Source organism: Poecilia reticulata, chromosome 22 (assembly GCF_904066995.2).
Source record: "Poecilia reticulata chromosome 22, P_reticulata-male-v2, whole genome shotgun sequence".
In the NCBI taxonomy this organism is placed as follows: Eukaryota; Metazoa; Chordata; class Actinopteri; order Cyprinodontiformes; family Poeciliidae; genus Poecilia; species Poecilia reticulata.
Genome location: NC_088851.1, coordinates 10,489,356 through 10,514,085, shown reverse-complemented (window position 1 = coordinate 10,514,085; position 24,730 = coordinate 10,489,356). Strand labels below are relative to the sequence as shown.

General features: G+C 43.2%; 2 protein-coding genes across 5 annotated transcripts in view; one reads left to right on the top strand and one right to left on the bottom strand.

The window, feature by feature from the left end:
- Positions 1–4,004, bottom strand: part of nrd1a (nardilysin a (N-arginine dibasic convertase)) — a 37,548-nt gene extending 33,544 nt beyond the window's left edge. The window contains exons 1-3 of one of the 4 annotated variants that reach the window (XM_081603534.1): positions 3,865–4,004; positions 3,142–3,369; positions 1,154–1,394 (exon numbers count right to left, since the gene is read on the bottom strand). In XM_081603534.1, coding sequence (XP_081459660.1) covers positions 1,154–1,394; positions 3,142–3,317 — 417 coding nt within the window. In that variant the 5' untranslated portion in view covers positions 3,318–3,369; positions 3,865–4,004. The other 3 variants (XM_008399286.3, XM_008399289.3, XM_081603533.1) reach the window with 3 other exon arrangements.
- A 10,766-nt stretch (positions 4,005–14,770) lies between these two features.
- The window catches only part of LOC103458460 (SLIT and NTRK-like protein 3), a 28,683-nt gene continuing 18,723 nt past the window's right edge, over positions 14,771–24,730 (top strand). Inside the window, exons 1-5 of the mRNA XM_081603207.1 lie at positions 14,771–15,695; positions 20,587–20,868; positions 21,035–21,286; positions 21,516–21,631; positions 23,494–24,426. Of these exons, the coding sequence (XP_081459333.1) occupies positions 20,653–20,868; positions 21,035–21,286; positions 21,516–21,631; positions 23,494–24,426 (1,517 nt within the window). The 5' untranslated portion in view covers positions 14,771–15,695; positions 20,587–20,652. The remainder of the gene's footprint in view (positions 15,696–20,586; positions 20,869–21,034; positions 21,287–21,515; positions 21,632–23,493; positions 24,427–24,730) is intronic.

Sequence of the window (24,730 nt, the reverse complement as noted above, 5' to 3'; positions counted from 1 at the left end):
TTTCTAAAGCAGCAGATAAATAACTAACAGTAAAAAGCCTGGTAACCTTGTACTATACATGGATGATGGCGTGTCATCTGAATCCCCAGAGACCAGTGGACTGGTATTGTTCATAGGACACAGACTGTTTACTGGATAAATATAAAATGACCTTTTTAACAGGAATATGTCAAAGCAATGGATGGCCATCAATTAGCAACACAGAGAAAGGCACCGTGAGTGTTTTTCATGCAAATATCTATGCCGGTATCATAGAGCTTCTTAAAGAGACAGAGGCCAGTTTCAAGTTGTCCAATTGCAAACCTCGATTGTGCTATAAAAATAGCACTGCGTACCAGGAAAATGCATAGTACCGCCCCTTTAAGTGACGTCTTAAAGCAAAACGACATGTTGTATCTAAACTAACTCCACATGGACTCGTAGCATTTGAGCGCTGCATCAGACAATGTACCTGGAATAATGTTCTCATGACTACGTTTTTGGAGTGCAACTAATCTCCCATGAATAAATGCAAATTAATCAGGTGAAGAAACTGAGAACTGCACAAATACTGGATGGCTTGGTAACATAAAGTTACATCAGGGAACATGCAGACATGCACAACTGTGTAACAAATCTGGTCAGAAAAGGAGAATAATTTGTGTTTATTTGAGAGCTTTCTGAGTTTTGTCACTGCTGTAAATTTCAGTCACACTAGGATAGTGCCATGTTGCTTTTAAGGCCCTCCAGGGGATGTTGGTTTGCTAGGTATCCAAACTGCTGCATTTGTACATCTGCTCAGACTTTATTGTAATTACTGGAAATGTTACCATATATACCTCAACTTCATGAAACTGAATTCAAACTGCACACATTTTGTAACAGCTTTGGATTCATATTTTATTCCACATTAATAAACCAAGTTTGCCGTTACGAGCGTAACTTTGTCACTCTTCTGAAACTTTTGGTTGTCTTCTCTGCTGACTTGTACTCATCCTTTTGCTTTCACTTTTTTTTGTTGTTTTTTTTCTTTAAATGTTTTAATATAAGTGAAAAAATGTAAGTTGCAAAAATAAACATATCTGCATTTAAAGGAAAACTCAATGGATGTTGAGCGTTTGTACAGCAGGCTACAGTCTAATAGAGGCTTTTCAGTAAAACACCAGTGTCGTACCTGTTTGTCTGCACTTCCTCTCTTCTTTTTAGCCCTCTTTTTGTCTTCCCTGCATTCATCCACGTCAGCCTCATCCTCGTGCTCCTCCTCATCGTCTTCATCTTCCTCCTCCTCTTCTTCGTCGTCGTCATCATCATCTTCCCCCTCTTCTTCTTTGTCTAAGTCATCATGTTCTGATACCACCGGCCCACTGAAGTCAGAGATGAGCAGAGCTGCGAGGCCGTTGTCTAAAACGATGTACCTGAGGAGCATAAAACTAAAGGTAAAAACCACACGACCACCTTTGGCGAACTCCAACGTCGCAAGTTTCATCGACTTTCTTCTTTCTCTTGTCCGATTTTTAGGAGGGCTGTTAAATCATGTATTACTTTGAAGGCTCCATCACGAACCCTCTGAGGCTTGTTCTGTGCTTCTTTTTCCGCAGCACATTTTCTGACTACGCGCCGCGGCGGCCCGGGGCACCAATGTGTGCTTAAAGCATGAAATCAGATCATCAGAGTGCAATAATAACAATGCACTGATCCAGCTGGAGGAGAAGCTCAATATCATTTGTGGATTGGGGTTAGTAGATCTGGGTCATTTTATCTCTACTTTCACATTTACGAACCAAGAAAATAGCTCTTCTTGATAGATTTCAGTGAATGTGAAATTAAATTAAACACTGTGACTGGGAACAAACTAAAACCCCAGGAGCTTTACCCAGAGGCAGTGTTTGGTTAGGGCTTTATGGCTCGCTGCCCAGGGAGGACTACTGCCATGGGGCGATAAATTCAGTCAGCTGAGCCCAAACCAAATCTTCTTCCGCTTATTTGCATGTCCTGTCAATGAGGATTTGAAGATCTTTGTGAAATGGAAGGAAAAGGTTGGATGTTCACATACATTTTCAGCCCTACATGAAATGCAACCAAATACTTTCAGAAGTCTTATATTCGGTAACTAAAATCCATCGGCGTGTAATTTAATCTCAGAATAACCACAGCTGTCTCGGTTTGCTGGAGAGCATTAGAGAGCACAGCAGACAGGTCAGGCAGAAAGTTGAGGGGAAGTTTAAAGCAGGGCTCGGGTTTTAAAGCAATACTCCGCAGAGCACTGTTTGGTCCGTCTTTTGAAAAAGACAGATTGAACAGAAGAGGATGGCACGACTCCAAACTTAATGAGACATGGATGTCCTTCTGAAGTGACAGGAGAGCATTACTCAGAGAAGTAACCAGAAGGTCCATGGTGGCTCTGAAGGATTTACAGCTCAGACAAGGGATTCTGTTGACGGGATAAATTTTAGTTGCTCCCTTAATGGGAGATTGGCAAAGATAACACCATCGTTGGAAAAAAAAAGCTGTAAGAAATCCAAGTTAGAGCTTGTTGAAAGCCATCTCACAGTTGGGATTACATGCCAAACGTTGTATGTAAAGAAAGACTGACAACAAACATCAACCTGAAGATGTTTTACATCCCAGTTGCAAAACATTGGATGGCAGTTTCATGTTTTTCTTTAACAGGGACAGGGAAGCTGGTAATTCATAGGACGATTAATGGGGCTAAACATTGATCAATGCCAGGAAAAAAAAAACATATTAGAGGCTGCAAAAGACTTGAGAGTTGGGTTGGACGTTTACCGTCCATGTGTTCCAATGGAGGAGTCAACTGCCAGACCTAAATCGTCATGTGACACAGTGCAGTGCGAGTGTGAACCGCCCGAGTTGTGAATGTAACAAATTTTGCAATTTTGGTGCCCAAAAGAACTGAATCTACCAGTCAGTGAGGCGTGAAAGCACCAGTCTTTGGATTTGCAAAGCTGGAAGAAAGACCTCTTACAAAGAAAAGTAAAACATGTTTCTGAACAGTATCACCTCAGAGGGGGTTGAATTTAAGTGCATGCCGCACTTTTCAAACCAATGTGCTTCTCCTCAGCTGTATTAAGTGCTGGTCTTTTGTCAAAACAGGCAAAGCCGCAGTTCACCAACCAAAACACGTCAGAAAGCGCTTTGTACCTGTACTGTTTCGGGTCGCTGGGTGACTTGATGATCTCACTGTCTCCAACATTGTCCTCTCCTCCTCCATCATCTTTTGCAGCCCGGCTCTCCTCACAGGAAGCCGGGGCCTCCGCCTGGACCGAGCCCGGAGAGTCAGCCGCCGGGCTGCTAGTGGACTTGTTTGTTTGCGGCATCCTCGGCAGAGGTGACGAGGCTTTGGCACAGCGGACTGACAGCAGAGCGCGGCTGTAAACAACAGGACAGCTCGCCGTCACTGGGAATTTAGTCGTTAACGCGGCGACACGCCGTGTCAGCCTGAACAGGGCAATGATGAAGAAGACCCTTCGGGCATCAAAAACAAACAGAAATATTGTGAACAAAAGCATTTAACGGGACTCTTATATATATATACATATATGACATGAGGGATAAAGGTGTGAACCTGGGCTGTCACACACACACAAAGCCTAACCTACCAGCACAATGCAGCTATTCACAACGGCTATCTGGGGCTTTCGCCCTTTTCAATTTGATGTCAGCTAAAACCCAACCGCCCTGAAACAAACCCCACATCTCTGCGCTCCAAAAACACACAATACCGAGGAGGAGATGTAGCTTAGTGTATAAAAAGAAGCGCCTCTGCTCAGGGTTGAAAGTTAGACGGGTGTAACAACCGCCTGGGAGAACTGTTGGTCAGTAGAAATAACTTTTAACGCCGGCGTGTTTATCATGTATCCATACCTTCCTCCTTGCTGTTAGCAGGACGTCCGCATCATGTCAATTCCGCTTTCCTCAACAAACAGCGCTGTGATTGGCTGAGAGGATTCCACGACGCGCGCCGATTGGCTGCGCAAAATCAACGGGGCGGGGCTCAGGTGCTCCCACGTGTGCGCCTGGCAGTCAGCGGTGGTTACAGCAGTGCTCAGAGATGGGACAGGCAGCAGCGACAAGGCGACACCATCTGTTACCTATTATAGATGCCTGATTGAGAATGTCCTGCTTGCCTCTTTTCATAATAAGTTAATGTTATAATTGATCCTTTCGGAATTTAAATCAGCTTGGGGGAGCTGAAGATGATATAAATGCTGTTGTGAGACCCCCCCCCCTGCTCGGAATGAAAGTTAAGCTCTCTTTCAGATCTTTTCCCCTCCACTTGTGCAGTCATATTAGACCTGGATGCTTTTTTGGCCGGTAGGCGGCAGGCATAAGCCACTCGAGATGGGGGAGGTTTTACTTCTGATTAGATGCCTCTCTAGACCTCTATAATAGGTTAATAATGCTGTTTTCACTGAATTTCGAGATCTTCCAACGAGCCACCTGACATCTGCTGAAGATCTGTTGTGCATTAAATCAGCAAAACAGAAAGAGCCTTCAGCGTAGTAAACAAATTGTGTCTCAATCCCCCAAATCTGAGTCAAATGGATGGAAATACACTCTTATCATGAATGAGCCACATTGACATTTGTCCAGTGCTCTTCTTCAGCCTTGACTCTGCTGAGTGTTGGCATTTCACCCCTCCGCTGTGCCAATATGTCCTCCCCCTCACTCACCGTATCCTTCTCTCTCCCTCTCTCAGTCTGAAGCCAATCTGATTTGCCCCTGGGCCCGTGTTGGCAGAAAGAGGTGATAAACACCGCAACCATGACAACCGGCAAGCCAGACGAACGCTCGAGTTCTTGTATCCTAATGGCTCTCGCTTGGCATCCCCTCCTCACTTAATTCATCACGTCCAGCCTTCACCTGAGCTGATATTAAGGCTCTCGGGACGGATGAAGGTGGCACGGCTTGGCTGCACTTTGAGCTTTTCTCATCCAGTCTTTTAAAGATAAGCCTCTGGCTCGTCTTATCAGCATGTGAGATGAAACGCTAGTGTTAACACTAAAGCCTCCACATCACTTTAAACAGAGCGCCGGCATTAGTCACTGAATAAATATTTCCTCAGTCTGATTAATATTAACACGAATGTTAGAACTGCTGACATTCTGAAGGATACCGATTCTGGTACATCGATACAGTTCTTTGCCAGAAGTATGTTCACGCACCTTGAAGATTTTCTTGTTTTGTCACATAATAACAACAAACCTCAATGACTACATTTTGGATATCATCTGTTAAGCTGACACTAAATTCTGCATAATTGTGACGTGCAAAGAGAATAGTACCAACATTTAAAGCTGCAAGTGCTTTTGGAGTATGTATCATCATCTAAGAAAATGTAAAGGAAGACATTTCTGACTGTTCTCAAGCTAAGCTAAGGCTACATTTGACTTAATATCTTGCCAAAGATTCTCGATTGGATTTAGGTCTGGACTTTGACTAGGACATTGTAACGCACATCTATATTATTCCATGGTTAATGTTGACATGGTTAGTGAAGTTCTCCTGCTAATGTGAGCCTCCACCCTGTTTCAAGTGTTTTGACAACGCGTCTCAGTCTGACATTGTCTTGTATGTAGCTCTGACTAGTTTCCATGAAAAGCAAAAGAATAATCCACACAGAAGAATGTTGACCTTATTTATCCTGAGAGTATTTTTATTTATTTAGGAGCGCTTGAACAAAAGAGGCTGAATACAAAGAGATGTCAAAGTTGAATGATTTTCAATCTGACTTTGAAATCCATTCATAATTTTCCTTCAACTTCTCTATTCCGTCGGCATCGAACTCACAGTCCAGTAATACACACCAAAAAAAAAATATTAAAATCTGTTTGTAACATTGTAAAATGCAGTAAATCAAACTGTGCGAATTCTCCAAGTGCAGCGCGCGATCTTTCTTTTCTAAAGCGCATTCTTTTGATCAGCAAGCCTGTAACCTCTTTGAAGAGTCGAGTTGTAGGACATCTGTGCGAGCCCAAAGCTTGTTGAAAGCATGGCTGCTGTAATGGGAATGGCAAACCAACCGGTGTGAGCGGCGCAAAAGAGGCTTTTACGCGCCCTGCCATGTGAAAACTTTCACAGTGCCACCGATTGATTGGACAGGCCTCTGCAAAAAAAAAAGCAAAAAAACCTCCCCTTCTTAATGCCAGCGCGTGGCCTTTTCAAGAGCCAGGACGTCGTATCATCAGGAATAGCAGCGTGAGCCGTCGTAATTCTGTTTTTTCCTTTTTCCCCTCTCCTACCCTTCCCCTCATTTCCGTGCCCCTTACTGTGACTGAGCCCAAATTGAAGTTCAGATTTGGCACCTCGGGCCTCCCCAGAAAAATTGTGTCTGTGTGCAAAATGCATTGTGGAACACATTGGGCTGAATCACTGTAGGTATTATGAATTCGTCCCCCTCCTTGGACAGCTTCCCGCAGAGTCACTGGAGGCGAGGGGGTGAGGAAAAAATAAAAAGGTAGAAGAAGAAGGGAAAAAAACCACACAGCGCCTTACCTTTAAGACTCCAAGGGGGCAAGGTTCCCATGGCAACTGATTTGAATCCTAATTAAAACAGGAGATTTGATTAAGTGGTGCAGCGATGTGTGTGTCTGTGAGAGATCATGTGTGTGTGTGGGAGTCGACATGTTCTTGTGAGTCACGGTGTAAATGAGGAGGGGGTGTTGTGCGGCTATATGTGTGTATTTATGTGTGTATAATCACGGGCCCGTGGGTAATCCTGTGAATCACTCCAGCGTCTCCGGCCCGGACGCTCTCTCACATGTGTGCATGTGTTCCGCGTCTCCCGCGAGGCTCGTCCTTGCCTGCAGAACCACTGTGTGAATCAGAGGTGAGTCCTCTGGAGTTGCCCTCTGCTTTAATCTGGAGCTAATGACAGAACCACCTGCCCTTCTGGCTGTCCTCGTCCTCCTCCACATCTCACCAAACCTCCAATGCCCACCGCTCATTGTCTTCTCCCTCCCACAGCTGGTCTGTTTCTCTCCCCTCCCTCCTCCGTCTGCCCCTCTTCTCCTTCATTTCCTTTTTTTTCCTTTTTCTTCCCACTTTTAGATTCTTTTGAGAATAAATCTCCTTAGCTTATTTCAAATTGATCTCAATCGTATGACCATAGTTTACAACTGGGCCGCCTATTTTTTTTAAATTTTTTATTTATTGCTGTAAAATTCTCAAAAAATGTGCATTGAGTCTGTATTTTTGCTCTTTTCTTCCAGAACAATCTCAGCTTTCAGTGTCTGATAGCTATTTAGCATTTCTGTCTATTACAAATTGTGAACAAACAGTTTAAAGAGAAAAACAAATCAGAATTGAAATTGTCAGGTTTATCACTGAACAAGAACTTGAAGATAACAGGGGGAAACAATTTCAAACGAACAATTTAAACATTTAACTGTATTCCATAAATGCAGAGAAAATTGTGATGCCTGGCCTCCAATTTACCAGATTTTATGCCTGGTTATTTCAGGCGTTTTTATTTTTTGTGGTAGGCTCTGAAGCAGTTCCTCTCCAGCTGCACGTATGAAAACTGTAGTAAAAATAGTTGAAATTCCACACACCTGCGTATATCTTTTAAAATATGCTGTGGTAACTATTGTTAGTCTAGATCTGGCTGTGGAAAAGTATTTGTCTCCTGACAGCTTCTGTTGACTTTTTTTTTTTGTCACACTTTACTGTTTTAGATCATTAAACACTGATTTAATATCAGACGACAATAATCAGAGAAAACACAAAAAGCTGTTTTCACATTTGTGACAAAGTTCTTTCCACTCACACCTATTGTGGGCAAAGTGATAACAAGTGGTTGCAATAACTGGCAATGAATATCATGTGACCGTAGAGGAATTTTGTACCGCTCTCCTTTGCAGTACTCAACTGGAAGGTTTTCAAGCACAAACGACCTGATTTAAGTCAGAACTTTGACTAGAGCACAGCAAAAACCTTCACTACACTCGTTTATAGGCGTTCAGAAGTGAACTTCCTGGTGTGCTTCAGATAATTCTTCTGGCCCTTGGGCACAAAATGACGGCCAGATTATTTCCTCCACTGAGAGAGCAACCTTCACTGTTCGGTCAATTACATCAGGTTTTTCAGGGTCAGAAGCAGCAAAGCAATCCCTGATCATCAAAACACCACCTTGGTAAGGCGCTCTAAAGTTCTCTAAAACGCTGTACTGGTTTGATGCCAGATGTAGCTGGACACAAATCATCCTTAATGCTGTTGACAGAATATATTATGTAAGTGTATTGCTGCAGAGGTTTGAGCCAACTGAAGCATTTTTTTGTTTATACTTGTAAAAAAAATTTAAAATGTGTGCTACAATAATCTAAAGAAGAGGAAAGACAAACATTAATAGCCATCTCCAGGGTCTGTTTGAAACCAACTTTATTGCGGACTACACCGTTTTGGATAGATTTCTTTGAATGTTCTTCAAGTGACATTGATTGTTCAAAAACAACTCGAACTTCCTTAAGTTTGGCTCGACGGCAGAATTTAAAACGACTCATCTGCTGACAGGTCAGAGGAAGGCTGCTCTCAGAGGGAAGTTGAAGATCACATATTGTTTTTAATTAATCTCAAGATCGCACAATTAGAAGAACTCTTAATGGAGCAGGATAGTTGAATGTCATCTGCATAAAAGTGACAGGAGTTGGGTGGAGCCTCTTTGGACATTGGGAGACGGTCTTTGTGCTCTTTTATGGCACTCATCAAAATGTAAAAATGTTTGTTGTTTTGTGGTTTTATGATGTAAAGCACTTTAAACTTCAGTATTGATGAAATGTGCTATATAAATAAACTTGATTGATTCATGGTTGGGACTCAGAAGTGGTTTTGGCCTTTAAACCGTCCAACTGATGCCATCTTGTTTCTGTGTCGCAGCTGAATCATGAACTCTGACAGATGCAAATGAGGCTTGCAGTGCTTTAGATTTTGTTCTTGGTCCTTTTGAGACTTCCTAGTTAGGTCATCTTTACACTCTTCTAGGTATTTCGGTGCATTGACCACTCCAATGTAGATTCACCTGGTCTGTTCAATAACGGACTGGTTCTCTGAAGTCCCAATTCCTTAGAAATTAGACGTCAATGACTTTGTTTCTCAACTGCTCTTGAATTTCTTTGCGTTTGAAAACTTTTGGCCTACTTCGTGTTGTCAGACTAGTTCTACTGAGGTGATGCTATTATTTCTTTGACAGGTCCAGCAGTCCTTGGTACAGTAAGAGAAAAGGAACTTGAGTTTACAAAAATTGTGATTCATTTCTTATTCATGATTTTTATAACGGGGGCAACGTTGTTTTTATTTTTTATTTTATTTTATTTTTTTGTTTACCCAGGTTCAGATTGGGAAATGGTCCCACAAGGCTTTAGCATGCTGTTGGTAATATTTTGTATGTTTAACTCTAAATAATGTGTGAAGTAATAACATCTTAATAATTAACTACTAAAGTATAAATTTACTTTGATTGAAATGAAGTAATTTAATAAAACTGCTGCCCAGGCATATTTGTTGCCTATCAAAGGGTAGAGTTGTAATCCATTTTAATTGTGTTTATAGCACAAAAAGTACATTGTTCATATTAATCTAATGAAGTATTTAAACAAACTGTCATACACTAAACTCTAGAATATTTGAAGTTGGCCCACTGCATAGAAATATGTTCAATAAATAAACCTCAATACAAATTTGCTTTACAAAAATAGTTGTTTCAAAATAAATGAGCTTAAATATCAACATACGTTAAATGAACCGATGATTAGTCTGGCTACAAGTATACTAAAGTACGTCTAACTTTCAGAGACTCTTTCTTATACCAGGGGAATTCAAAGCACTCTTGCCTTCTTCCTTCTTCCTCTCCCACAAACCTCAGCCTTCTGAGTAGCAAGACACCAGGAGGGGCGGTGAAGACCCCCCAAAGAAACCAAAACATGCATTCAGGCACCCACAGGAGCATGAGAACAATGTGTACATTCAAATAAGATTTTTAAAGGACATCCGCGGATCGCCGGAGAGGAGGAATAATCCACGTCTCCCGCTCCTCTTGACATGTCGCCTTGCCCTCAAGTCTCGAGTGTGTGCACTTGCTCGTCCCGGTGGACATCTTTTGAGCAAGATCATAATTGGAGAGAGCCACAAATCTGAGATGACCACTTTTTGCAGTGCGTCCTCGGTGGAAGGGGAAGGAGTGAGCCTGGAGAGGGAAACAAAGTGGATTAAATCAAAGAAAGTGTGAAGAGGAAACCAGTCCGAATTAATAAGAGCCCACAGGAGAGTCAAAGCAGGGATGGGAGAAGAGGGGAGGAGATAAAAGAAAACAAGAAAGGGGTATAAAATACAAAGAATCTGAGTATTATCAGAAAGAAACTCAGTCTGGAGATAGAAGAGGAGGAAGAGGAGAGGATATGTGGTTGAAATGAAACAGCATGAATCCCCATCCATTTCGGCTGTGGACAGCTCCAGAGACAGCACTAGGCCATTATAAATAGATCCCCTACTTTAGAGGCACGGTCAACACTTCCCCTCTTCACCCCACCAAAAAAAAAAAAAAAAAAAAAACACAAACAAAAAAACCCTATATGCTCAGAGCAGCTCCTGCCTCTGAAGAAAAGATACCCAGGTATCGAATAGGATCTCATAACCATCGTCTTTCAGTTCCTCTCCATTTGTTTTCTTCGTTTAGCGAGCCTCCACGGTTCGACAGCGTCTCTTCATTGAACAAAGTCAATCTTTCTCCAACAGATTCTCTTTTATACTTCATTCTGCATGGGCTCAAGTTTCTGATTCTTCCATCCTTGGATGGAAATAATAGCAAACCTATGCACAGTTGCAATACTTTGGCCGCAAATGTCATGTTATTTAGGGCTATGAACTTTTATTGCAGGATAGCTAAAATTTGGTCCGCAGGTTTACTCATGTTGCTTATTTTCTTTATTTCGTGCATGGTCAAAAATGTACCTAGTATTTAGATCAAAGGACACAAATCAAATAGCAACAAACTCACATGGTTTTTGTAGCAACCAACAATATCCTGGCTCAACATTCAACCTCTTTTCTTAATCAAAAGTTGCAATCCTAATTTAAATGGTTGAGTTTCTAACTATCTAGTTGGCTTTCAAAGACAATTCACAGGTTTTCACTCCAGAAGCCTAGTGTCCAGTTGTGCTTAAGTTAGCTTCTTAAACACAAATGCTTAAGAAGGCAGAAGAATTTGGAGGTATCTTTATTATTTCCTCCACTTAGTCAAATGCACCAGTAGTCAAAACACAGTATGATGCTTCCACCACCACGCCTGACAGCTGGTATAGTGTTCTTGGGCTTGGACGTCTCTCCAGAGGGGAATTGACAAATTAATTTAGTATATTTTAAATTACTGTCAAGAGATGTCAATATTGGAGCAAACTACCATCTCCATCTCAGTTCATGCCTACACTGACACTGCTGTTCCAGCATAACTCAAGTGACAGTAGTTTTTAGCCTTGGTGCTTCCTATATTGTGTCTTAAGTTTCAAACACATGACCCAAACTGTCAGGTTCAGATGAAGGAAAATTGGAAAGGGTGTTGAAAAGTAAACAACCCAGGTCCAAGTTTTACATAAACTGGGAAGTACTTGAACACTGGTATCATTGTGCAGATGGCAATGGAGTGAGAGGATTCCAACCATAAAAGAAGCAGTAGGCCCACTTGAATAGGGCAAAGTTACTGTGGATGAAACTTTTAGACTTAAAGTTGAGCTTTCTGCATAATGACAACAAACATTTGATGCTCTCTAATACTAAGAATATCTGCGCAGCAAGTTGGTAACAGCATGGCCATTGATTTGTTGCCAGTGGAGCCTGGATGAGGCTGGGTTCAAACCCAGGTTTGGCGTCTTTGCATCAGACCAAATGGAGCCACAAGAGCAGTGGCTCCGTTTGAGCTGGCCCAGACAGCCCAATTTGAAGTTAGAGGTTGACCCCTAAAGTAAGAGGAGGACTATTTCCAGATTTATTAGCCTCATCTTAAATAGACAACTAAGTTAGAGTTGGACAAACACACACCAAAGCTGGTTTTGGATGAAGCAAGATGACATTAAACTTTTGCCAAGGCCTAGCTCTTAAACCTACTGGAAATGTATGAATGGTTCTCCAGAATCAACCAACCAAGTTAACTGTATGCCCGTCACTTCTGACTGACTATCTGTCTATGGTAAAACAACTGAACTTATATAGTGCTTTTCCAGTCATTTTGACCACTTAAAGCACTTTACACTACAGTCACATTCACCCATAATATGCAAATCAGTCTTGCCCAGAGGAACATCAATATGTGGCAGGAGGAAGCTGGAATCGAACCTACAACCTTCTAATCGCAAGATGACTAATCTACCGACACAGCCACAGCTACCTACCTATAAGACCATATGTAGATGAGGAGAGTCTGCAGTGACAGTGTGCTATAATTATTCCATCCAGGAAAAACACATTGGTTTAAATAGGCCATTAAAAATCCCAAATTATTGTGACATTCAGGTTCATAAGTGTATGCCAGCCTCAGACCGGCATCAATGTTTAAGCACTCTAAACAAGTACATGCGTCTACGTGGCCGTGCATACATGCATGCTCCGTCTCTGCCTGCTTGTTTCCACTGCAAGCAAACGTTAAGTAGCCTTGTGGGGAGGCAGTAATAAGGACTAATGCACCTGAGAGCCCTGAGATCTATAACCATCATCTGCATCTCCCTGATATTACTGGAACCGTCTCCGTTACTGTTTCTGATAGGAATCTCCAGGGAGAGCTTTCCCCTCCACTGCTAGCGGGAGAGGGAAGAACGGGGCGGGGAGGGTGGAAGGAACAGAGAGAGGGAGAGATGCACCTCTCCATTTCCTCAAGGTGATTCACCTTATAATGCACGCAGAAATCAATGTGAAATTGAACTGAAAATTGAACTTTCAGCTCAGTAACGTGGGAGACATGTTGTTATTAAATCTTTTCCTATAGCCGTGAAACTGGCCGCCTGCTATTTGAACGCCACTGAATGCATGTTTTCAACAATGCGACGCCACAATGTGTCTGATTGAGACCTACAGGGGACCCCGGGCTTCACTGGGACCCCAGTCGCTGGCACTTGGAGGCAATATCGGTGGAGTAGCGACCACCTAGCAAGTTGTGATTAGCCTATGCGGGGAGTTAAATTCAACGCTGGAGAAGAGAGTGTGGTGCCACGGCACACTCTCTTTAAAAGAGAGCAAGGCGGCTGCAGCAGAGAGCCCCACCCACCCCAGACTGTCATGAAATTCAGGTTTCCAAAAGTGTTTTTTTTTTTTTGAGGAACACTCATACAAATGAAAACAAGATTGTTTTTTTTTTTTACATTTAGAAGTTTGGGTACTTCTTTACAATTGCTGTTAATAAATCACAGAAAGCAGCTTGTCTGAGACAACCAGCACTCGTTTGGTTGCAGTCACAAACATCACTGCTTTTTATCAAAATGTTATGTGATTCACCAACACACAGGACGGCATATTGTAAATTGTAGTAATTATTACACCGGGATTTATTTTAATTTTATGTTTGTTTGTTTGTTGTTGTTGATGATGTTTATCTGTTTGAAAATTGTCTTGCCTTTGCGAAGCCCTTTGTGATCTGTGAAAGGTGCTATACCAATACAATTGTAGCTAAGTACTTTTACATCCTGTTGAGAAACAAAAATCTAAAATTTCCATGCTTTGACAAAGATTCTTAGATTTAGGTCTGGACTTTGACTGAGTCTAACTCAGTGTTAAAACCCCGACCATATTCTTAAGTAATCTGCAGATTTTCTTCCAGGATTTGTCTGTATTTAGCTCCATTCCTCTCCCCATCAAGCATATTCAAAATCTCAGTTTCTGCTGAAAAAAAAGCAAAGTGTTCAGGGTGATTTGCAGATTCCTGTAACATGTAAAAAATTAAGCTTAAGGTTAATCTGATCAGAGCAATGGTAAGCGGCAAACTGAATTCTTCTGCTGTCTTCTTGCCACCAACAAATGCCATATTTCCAGAGTTCAATTTTCTATCTGATGCTTGAGCACCTTTTTCTAGGACATATTTTCCTTCCACTTAACTTTCCAAATACTCTTTGACACAGTAAAATGTGAAGAGTCTGCTGCTTTAGCAACTAGTGCCTTTCTTGTATCAATCACTACCAACTGGAAAACTATCAAGTCCCATTTAATCGCATGGCCTTAAAATATTGTTTATTTACCTTATTTGGTTTAATTTCCTGAAAAACTGATTTTTTTTTTCTTCTTCTTTTAGTTTGAATCCATAATCATTAAAATGAACACACACACAAAAAAATCACTGTTTGTAATGGATCTATATCAGTTTTGCTTTTTGAACTAAATGATTGAAATAACTTCATTTCACAATAATATTCGAATTCGTTCAGATGTCTCAGTTTAATCCGCAAACATTGAAACATGAACGACACAAATTAATTTCCAGTAGAGCAGTGTTGAGTGGACTGCCCCCCCCCCCCCTCCAAGATCAAATTCAGTTTACGTCCCCAAACAAACAAATCCATCGTAGGTCGCCTCTGAGTGAGCGGGGCTGCATCTGTTGCCGTCTCATCTTCTTCGCTTGGAGGAAGTTCGCGCAGACTGTCGGGCCTTGCTGTAGTGTAAAAACACTCGTTCCTCTTCAAAAGTCATCACAGTCTCCTCCGCAGCCAAAGACAGCTGGCACCAAATCACCATGGTAACGCACACCGTTATTTCTTTCCCTTTTTTAAAGCGAAATCCGTATAGGTGCTTAAGGGCAAGAGGAGAAATGAATAAACTAATGAGATTATAAATTATCGTCGGTATAGCGGAAAAGTATTTTTTTATTTCATTTTTTTACCCGCCGCTCACTTGGGTAACGTGAGGGGGAAGTTTATATGGGCCCCACTGGCTGTGTGACTCTGATGTCTCCTCTGTAATCTGTTTATGAACTAAAAACAGGGCCACTTTGCGCGCCGCCTTATATTGCATGATTAATTCCGTTCCGCGTCTCTCTCTCTCTCCCTCTGTCTCCCTCTCTCCCTCTCTCTCTGTCTCTCCCTCTCTCTCTCTCTCCTCTCCTCTCTGAATTACCCAGTTGTGTTAGAGATGAAGAGAGGCTTCTCCATCGTTACGCAGCCTCCAACTCCGCGCAGCGCACGAGCGACCGCCGGGTCCACTCACTCGCTCGCTCGCTCGCGCACTGCCGCAGCTCCCACGGGCTGCTCCGTGGAGAAGCGGACCCTGCATCCTAAAGCCAAACGACTTATTTATTTATTTATTTATTCATTTAAAGTCCCCTCTCTCTCTCTCCCTCGCTCCTTTTCTCGGTTTTCATCCTCTACCTCATTGCAGTCTTATCACGTCCCCCCCACCCCCCGCACCGCCACCCCCCAACCCTCCCTCATCCTCCCCATCCGCCTCGGCCGCTACAGGAGAGGAGAGAGGGAGAAGAGTGCGGCTGGACGTGAACGACATGTCGACAGTCAGCCACTAAAGTGTTCCTTCGGTCGCTTCCTCGTTGCTTTTTTTTTTTTTTTTTTTTTTTTTTTTTGCCGGCGGACTGAGTGAGTGAGTATTACCTGCATCCGAACTGAGCCGAGCGACGCTGCGTGGATCTAGTGTGTGTGTGGGGGGGAAAGAGAGGCAGACAATGAAGAATTCAACTGGATTGCGTTACTCTGCCAAGGATTTCCACACCTAGCCTGGTAAATGCTTTTGATATGCTCTTTATTTGTGTATGTATCGTAGTGAATGAACTGCTCACGCTTTATTCTAACTACTGTCTAAATTGGAGTGGCTGTGAGTTATAGCCCCTCATGCATTTGATGTGTGATGCTGCTCGCCTGATATAGTGCAGGGTCTGTGCTTTGCTGGGAGCAGGGGCCCTATGTAAAAAAAAAGAAAAAAAAGAAAAACAGTGAGTGTGCTTTCTGACCGCCAGAGAGGACACAGAGGCAGACAGTGGAAATATGTGACATGAATAATATGGGGAAGGAGAAGCAGTGACCGTCATCTCTGGCTGGCTTGCGTCAGTGTGTGTGTGCGCGTGTGTTTGTGTGCGTGCGTGCGTGTGTGTGTGTGTGTGTGTGTGTGTGTGTGTGTGTGTGTGCGTGTGTGTGTGTGTGTGTGTGTGTGTGTGTGTGTGTGTGTGTGCGTGTGTGTGTGTGTGTGTGTGCACATAGGGTGGGGGGGTAGAAAGGGGAAGAGGATAGAAAAAACTCAAGAGAGACAAGGAGGAAAGCCACACCTGTGCCAGGCCTGTCTTATAAATAAAGCAGCAAGAGACATATGCACAATCACATTCAGCCAGAGTCCTTTCCTGCTCCCATAATGATGCAGAGCTATGCTGACTGCTGACTACTTCACTTGGCTGATCTGAGAAGGAGGCTTGAGTGTTGACTGTGTTGCTTCCCATCAAGGCAGAGTCTAACAGGAGGGATCCCACTGGTCTATCTGGGCTGAGTATTGATCTTCTTCAAATAGGGGGAGGGGCTTTTTGTTTGTTGTTGTTGTTTTTTGCTCAGAGATAAACAGTGCACCCCCCCCCTTCGGATAAGGAAAAAAAAAAAAAGATGACTGGGACTCTATTGTGTCTTGTTCCAGTTTGTCAGTGAGCACTTTAGCCCAGATTGGTGAGCTTCCTCCTTCCCGAGGCCGTCCAGCAGCGTCTTGCAGCGTTACGAAAGCTCACCCCCCTCCCACCCCGAGCCTACCATCCATCCACACGTGCGTCCGCCACCTGTTTCTGTTCCCTGGCAGGCTTTAAAAGCATACTTTTTGGATATGGTTTGACCTTTCTCGCATTGTTTCTCGGCGCACGCTAACGCGCGCATGTGAGAAACTTGGCTCGGGAGCCGCTTCTCTCCGAAGGCGGGCGTACATTGTGTGCAGAGCAGGAGGAGGGCTTTGATGTAATCAATATCAGATTTCAGCTGTTTCACTGCGAGGCTCTCATCCTGAGTGGCAGACTTGACTGACTTCTTACTGCTTATGCAATCCCACTCCCTTCCTCCTCCTTTTGCACCCACTCTATAACCCATTACTCTCCCCCCTTATCTGTCTGGTCTTCCTCTAATTCTCCATTCCTTCACCTTTTTCCTCCCATCTTGAATCCTCCTCCTCCTCTGGTTTTCACTCATCCCTTCATCTCTCTCCTCCTCCCCCCCCTCCTGTTATAATCACCTCTGTGATTGCTCTTCCTCTCCCAGGCGGTGATGTTTTCACTGCTGCCTTCTTTTCTAACCCGCCGATGCCAGATTATTGCTGGATGATTACAGCTACCATACCATCATGATCATTATTGCATTCCGAGTGCCAGTGTTCAACACTGTATGAGCAGATCGAGATGCTTTATCCAATTTAGATCTCATTAAGGCTTGAGAGGAAATATTCCAGTGCTAGACTCTGCGTTCTCAGCTGTTTTCCGTCTCTGTTTTGTTGTTGCTTTCTGTCTAACTTCTGCGAAATTGTTCGTTTTCCCTCCTCGCAGTGATCCCATGCAGACTGGGAGGGCCTGGGAGTGTTTTCAAGGTGTGGATATAGATGGAATAAGAAAATAGAGCATTAAATTTGAACGTTGATTCAGTCCATCCGTCCACATGGTGATCGATTGCATTTTTTTTGTGTGTTTCTTGTTGTAAAACGTCTCAAGACGACATTTGTTGTCATTTGGCAACATGCAAACGAACCGAATTCAGTAGAATTGAATTTATTCCTTCGGAAATGATCTCTGCTGCTCTGAGTCTGGCCAAAACAGTGCAGAATTTGGACGTGAAAGACGTGTGGTAATCCTGCTCTTATTACATCAGCAGCGCTATCAGCATCAGCTCGTGCTCCTGCCTGTCACCGCGACGCCTCTACATCAACTCGCTTTTGAGAAAAGAAAAAAATAAATAATTTCCAAGAGTTTTGATTTGCAGCGGTACTTCAGCTCCACTGTCATTATCACAATAATGACTGTGACAGGCCTTGATGGCTGTTGATAACCCAACATATTTTTGCTGATTGATAATCTCGGGTAGTTTGCGCCTCGCCCCCCCCCCACACCCCCTCTGTGTTCCCTGATTGCCATTCATCCCATTAAATGGAGCAGTTCATTAGACAGAGGCATTATGAATCTGATTTGCATTTACTCATATTCATATCGCATACATTAAAACAACACACGCGTGACATTTCAGCTTTGCCGGCCATTTGAGAATACAGATGAATATATTCATCCCAGCTGTTATTTATTTATTTTTTCGTCCCCTACTTGTCCGAAAAGCCACTCTGAACTCGGTGAAATGTGATTCACAGGTGAGGTGGCCCACGTGTTTATGTCTTTGTTTTGCATTTACAATGTGACTATTTGAATTTGCAATATAAAAGCGTTTGCTGCCTCAGCTAAGAGACTGTTCGGCTTCCCTTCATAAAGCGTTTGCCCCACTTTATATATAAAGCATTGTTTTCCAGTGCTGGATTCAGCTTAACTTGCAAAAAATATTCACACTGCTCAAACGTTTCCACACGTTGCCGCTTTACCACCACAAAATGTACATGTTTTGTGGCGTCTACATTCTTCAGACCCACACAAACTAGCACAATACTCTGAAGTGTAAGAAAAATACAACATGGCGAGCATTTGTATTTACTCTGATTCGATTCAAAAATATGTTATTGATCAAAAAGGGAAATGAACAGGTTAATTCAAGATTCTTCAAAGAGTTACAGTGGATAGAGAACAGGAGAGATCTCTTGCAGCAGTCTGTGTTACAGCACATTTGCGCAAAGCCTCTGACTGAAGACACTATGACATGCCTCTAAATTAAACCCAGTGCCTCTACAAGTCACCCAATTAGCAAACAGTGTATTTTAATAAAAACATAAATACAGCTGTTCTGTGAAAACCTCAGAGATGAAGCATAGTGGTGGCAGCAGCATCATGGTGGGGGTTTGGTTTACAGACAGAAGCAGGTAAATAAAGGACAGTTCTGTGGGCAGATTTAAGTGAAGGACATGAAAAATACATCCAAGATGTTATGGCATACTTTACCTCAGAGCTTATTCCTGTGTTGGAATTACCAAGACAAAGTCTAGCTCCAAAACCAAGAAAAATAATCTGAGGCAAGACTTGAAACTGACTATTTTCCCTCTTTGCAATCTCACTGGACTCTACCTGCAGCATTTTTGCACAGAAAAGCAAGCAAGCATTTAGTATTTGAGTCTGAACGTGCCAGGCAGTTGCTCTGGCATGTACAACTCACCAGCAGAAGGAGTAGATTTTTTTTTTAATTAATTTATTTTTTTTATGTGCTCCATAGTTTATGTTTAGCAACAGCCAGTGAAAGACCAAATCAGGAAGCTTTTGACCTTTGCTACTGTAGGGGAGACTAAAGAATTACTGCTGAACAACCCCACAGCCCGTCCTTAGTTTGTTGTGTTCTTGTGTGTAATTAGGGGATATCAGGATGCGTATGCTATAGCAAGAACAATGCTTAACCTTGGTCGGACAGTAACTTGTCAAAAGTGGGCCTCACGATTTATTGTGTTATGTTATGGTGATGGAATATGTCTCCTGAAAGCCTACTGCACATCCATTTTCTTTCTTTCTACCACTAATATACGTACATATCATTTATGTAAGCGGCAGACACTACAGTTGCATCATTGAAATCATTGCATTTGAATTATTTGTGTTGAACTAATTTCTATGAGACGTTCTACCTTTTGAGTAACTCATTATTTACATATTTTTACAGCAAACTTGATGAGTACAGGCGCTACTACATAGGGTTTGGTGAAGCCACACAGAGACTGTATTCATTTTTTGAACGTTCTGCTATTGTGGGGTAATGAAAATGTTTCGATTGCATTTATTATTCTTCTTTAGCTTTTTTTTTTTTGGGGGGGGGGGGGGAATTAGAGCCATCTGTCTTTTATGGCGTATTTGTCATTGCGTCTTCATTTAGTCATAAAAATATACAAGATGAATGTTTTACCGTGCATGTGGACTGACGTGCTTCAGCTTCATTCTGTCGGTTATGATGGCAACTTGTCATTTTGCCGAGGCGTTATCTACCTGCTTAGCTGTGTTGACACAGCCAGCGGCAGAACAGCAGTGTTAGAAAATATTGCTTCCCGGGTACTCATTATGCATGCTAGAGGTATTTTAGACGGGTATGTGTAAAATATTTTGGAAACCATGAATTAGTGTTCTTCCATTTCACAATTATGGAGTATTTTGCATAGGTGTCTCATATAAAATCTGAATTTTACGGTCGTAATGGGAGAAGGCGTAGAAATGTTCACGGAGTGTGAATATTTTTGCATGGCACCGTATGTTTGTCATGGTTTTTTGACTCATATCATGGCGAACTATTGCCTCCAGCTGGCCTATACATCATTATTTCCGTATAATGAAATGCTTTCCCCATGGCTCAACAGTCTGTGTGATTTAACATTTATTTCCAGGCTGCTTGAATATGCTTATGATGTATCACCAAACTGATTCATCCTGAAATGACTTCTCCTTCTCCTGCCCTGTCTGTTTGTCCTCACGGATCCTGCGTGCGTGTGTGTGCGTTTGAACGTATGCGTCTTTGCCTCGCCTGGCAGTGAGATAAAGGCCCGATGTCGCACCGTAGCCCCAGGCTGCTGAGCTGAAAGGGGAGAAGCAGCAGGATGCAGTGGGTCACTCTGGTGGTGGCCCTGGGGTGCGCCCGCCTGTCCCAGGCGTCGCGTGGCCCCACTCCCACACCCACCTCCACACACACCCCTCTGGTGGACAACTCGGAGGAGGAAGTGGACGAGCCGTGCTTTGAGCCGTGCACGTGCGAGGTCAAAGAGGGCGTGCTGCACGTGCACTGCGACGGGCGGGGCTTCACCAACGCCAGCCAGGTAAACCTCCCCCTCACCTCCTCGTTCATCACGGGCCTTAGCAACAATGTCACCTCGTTTAAAAAGCCGAATCTCCAATGCTAATACATCGGCTCGTGGCTCATTCTTATTGTTCACGTCCCCTAATTAATAAACTAAGTAATCCGAGCTGTAATTAATCATCCAGGTGTCACAGTCATGGATCCGCCCTTTCAAACTCAACCTCCAGAGGAACTCTTTCAGACGTCTCTATAGCAACGGGTTTCAGCACCTTGGCAACGCGGTATCGATGAACCTTGGCAACAATGCACTCCAGGACATCCGAGTGGGGGCCTTTAACGGGCTGGCCAAACTCAAGCGCCTGTACCTCCACGAGAACAAGCTGGAGGTCTTCAGAAACGACACGTTCGCCGGTTTAGAGGCCCTGGAATACCTCCAGGTAAGCTCGAGGACATAATCAGTCCTAATTATCCATGATTGACTTTATTATTGATGAATCAGTGCGAGAGTACAATTCGTTTCCATGCCAGAAACAGTGGTGGAGTGGCAGCTGGTCTGGGTGAAACGGGGTAGAAGAGTTTTAGGGTTTGTTTTTGAACCAGAGAGTGGCCGCGTTTTTATTTTGAGCTTTGACGCCTTTGTCCATATTGCATTTTTCTGTCCCGCAGGCCGACTACAATGTGATCAAACGGATCGACAGCGGCGCTCTGAGGTTTCTCTACAAGCTTCGGGTTCTCATACTGAATGACAATCTGATCCCCGTCCTGCCCGCTCATCTGTTCAGGTTACATCCTGATTATTTTACTCCAAAGCTTTTTAATTATGCCAGGACTGATCTGTAGAAATATCACTGCCAGGCACGGTTAGTCACAGTGTTCTGCTGAGGTAGGGTTATTGTAGCGCACACACAGCGCCTCGCACAAGCATTCATATCCCTTGAACTTTTTCGCAATTAGTCACGTTAAACCCATGAAGCTTGACGTGCTATACTGGAAAAGCTATGTGATAGATAGACCAACATCGATCGAGAGGTTCATAATTAAAGTAGAAGGAAAAGTTTTCAACATTTTTAGAAAGGAAAATCTAAAAAGTTTGTTACGCATTTGTGTTCAGATCTTTTTACTGACGGCTGCAGAAATCATCTAATAAGTACAATAGAGTCCAAGTGAGTTATGTGAAGGCCTCTGGGGTTTGTTAGAGAACATTATAGGTCAAATAGCATGAAGACCAAGGCGGGTAAAGGAGAAAGTCGTGGAGGCATTTTAAGCTAAATCAGGTGGATGGATCATCTTCACTCTGACTTTATGAAGAGTGGCAAGAAGAAATTCATAGGACACAGAAAGAATATGGAAGAAAGGGCTCTAATGAAATGAGCCCAAAATTGTTTTTTTTTTGGCAAGGAAACTAACACTACATAATCACCCCAATCACCCCAATCACCCTGCCACTGCTGTCAAGCAAGGTGGTTTCAGCATAAAGTTGTGGGATTACGTTTCTTTAGCAGGGACAAGAAAGCTGGTCAGAGCTGATCTAAGCTGGACTTAGTCCAGCTGGATTTAGATCAGCCAATCTAAGGCCAGTCACGATAACAAATGTTGCTAGGCGATAAATTGTCCCAGAAGTTATCGTAATAATCAATAATATCGTTGTTTTGACACCATTTTTAACTTTATAATAGTACTGGTATGAACACATTCTCAAAGATCAATAGACTTAAAGTTTTTTTAACGAACATTTTCCTCTGAAACTCAGAGACTGTTTAAATATCCAAAATAAACAAAACAACGGAAACAACAAATAAATTGAACTATGAAGTCTCGATAAACAAAATGTCCTTCAAAAAAAGGGGGATAGTTGAGACCAAAACACCCAGAGTGAAGACTTTTGTCATCCAGTTTTTGGCAGAAAGAGAGAGAAGACAGAAAAATAAAATCATGCAAATGTAAATTATTGAGCTCATTTTAATTTATCCTGCGATTAATTGATTAATCGATTTATTGCTTATTGCGACAGGGCTAAATACAGGGCAATCCTGGCAAGAGGTTGACCTCGTGACTGTAAGCTAAATATTATCTCCTAATAACCCTTAGTGATTGTGACCCAGCATACATTGCTTCTGAGATGGTGACTGAAATTCAATATGCAGTGCAGAAATTAACTTGAGAATCAATGGCCAGACCTAAAAATTGATCTTCTCTCCATTCAATCTGGTGTTGGAAAGAAGAATGAGAAGAAATTTGTTAGAAACAAACGCCGAGGTCTTTGCAGCTGTAATCACACCAGAAGGTGAAGGTGGTTGAGAACAAATGCACGCCATTATCAGATTAATTGCAAAAAAGAAAAAATTTAAAACGCACACACACACGCACACCCACACACACACACACACACAAACCTTGTATCATCCCTTTCATCTCATAGTCATATTTTAGTTTGTGTGGTTTTTCAAATTAAATCATAATAAAATACACTATTTCTTTTAATTGCGATGCGACAAAATGATGAAAAAGCTCAGGGATTTTTAAATGTTTTTGCAAAGCGCCGCATGTCATAGAAGATGAACTAATAATCGAATATGAAAAAAAATAAATTAAATTTTGTCCTTTCATCTAACTCCATTGCCTCTCCTTCCCCCTCTTGCTCCAGATCTGTGTCTCTGACTCATTTGGACCTACGGGGAAACCGTCTGAAGAGCCTAGCAAAAGACGGGACGCTGCAGTACATCGGCCGCTCCCTGATGGAGCTGCAGCTGGAGGAGAATCCCTGGAACTGCAGTTGCGAGGCGGTGGAGCTCCTGCAGTGGCTGGGTCAGATCCCCTACACGGCTGTCGTCGGGGACGTTACCTGCGAATACCCGTTTCATCTTCACGGAAAGGACTTGAGGGAAATCCCCCGCAAAGAGCTGTGTGCTGACCTGCCGGATAAAGAGCACCAGGGAGAGAGAGGCGCTCCATCAGCGGGATCCCAGCCCCAGCCTCTGCCCCCAAACTCTAAACACAACTCCCATCCCGGGAGAGCCAGGCCGACGAGGCCATCGTCTATGGTGCATGGCTCCCGACAGAACACTCTCGCATCCTCCACTTTGTCCCCCTACACTTCAGCGGAGCGTAAAGAGAGGGAGAAGCAGCTGAAGCCAACTAAAAGGCCTCGATCCTCCAACCGAACACCGCCCACCGCTCGCAGCCTGATGCCCAACCAGAACCCCCCTGTGGCGGGCTACCAGACGCGGCCGCCCATACCCATCATCTGCCCCATCCGTTGCACCTGCAATCTGCACATCGCCGACCTGGGCCAAACCCTCAACTGCAAAGAGAACGGTTTCCGCAACATGTCCCAGCTCATACCGCGGCCCCTCAACGGCCGAAAGCTCTTCCTGGGAGGGAACTTCATCCAAAAGCTCGTCCGCTCCGACTTCTGGAACTTCTCCAGCCTCGACCTGATTCACTTCGGGAACAACCGCATCAGTTTCATCCAGGAGGGGGCCTTCTCCAGCCTAGTGAACCTGAGGACCCTCCACCTGAATGAGAACGAGCTGGACAGGTTGAGCCCCCACATGTTCCTGGGACTTCAGAACCTGAGGTGAGGAGCGTTTGCATCGCTCTGCGTTTCACGCACATCCTCCCCTCTTAGCATTTCAAACACATTTTCTCTTTTTAAACCGAAGCCACATGTCAGCTTAAGGTACTTAGAGATTTGTTTGTTAAAAAAAAAAAAAGAAGTTGAATTAATTTCAGTATAATCCTGGCACCGGATAGCGCTGAAAACGTTGATTACCATTATGCTGGAGTTTGATTGAAATGAAGGTTTCCCATTCTCTTCCATGTTTGTCATTACTTAGTCACGCTGTCTGATGCAATGCTCCAGTTGAGTTGTAAGCCTGGTT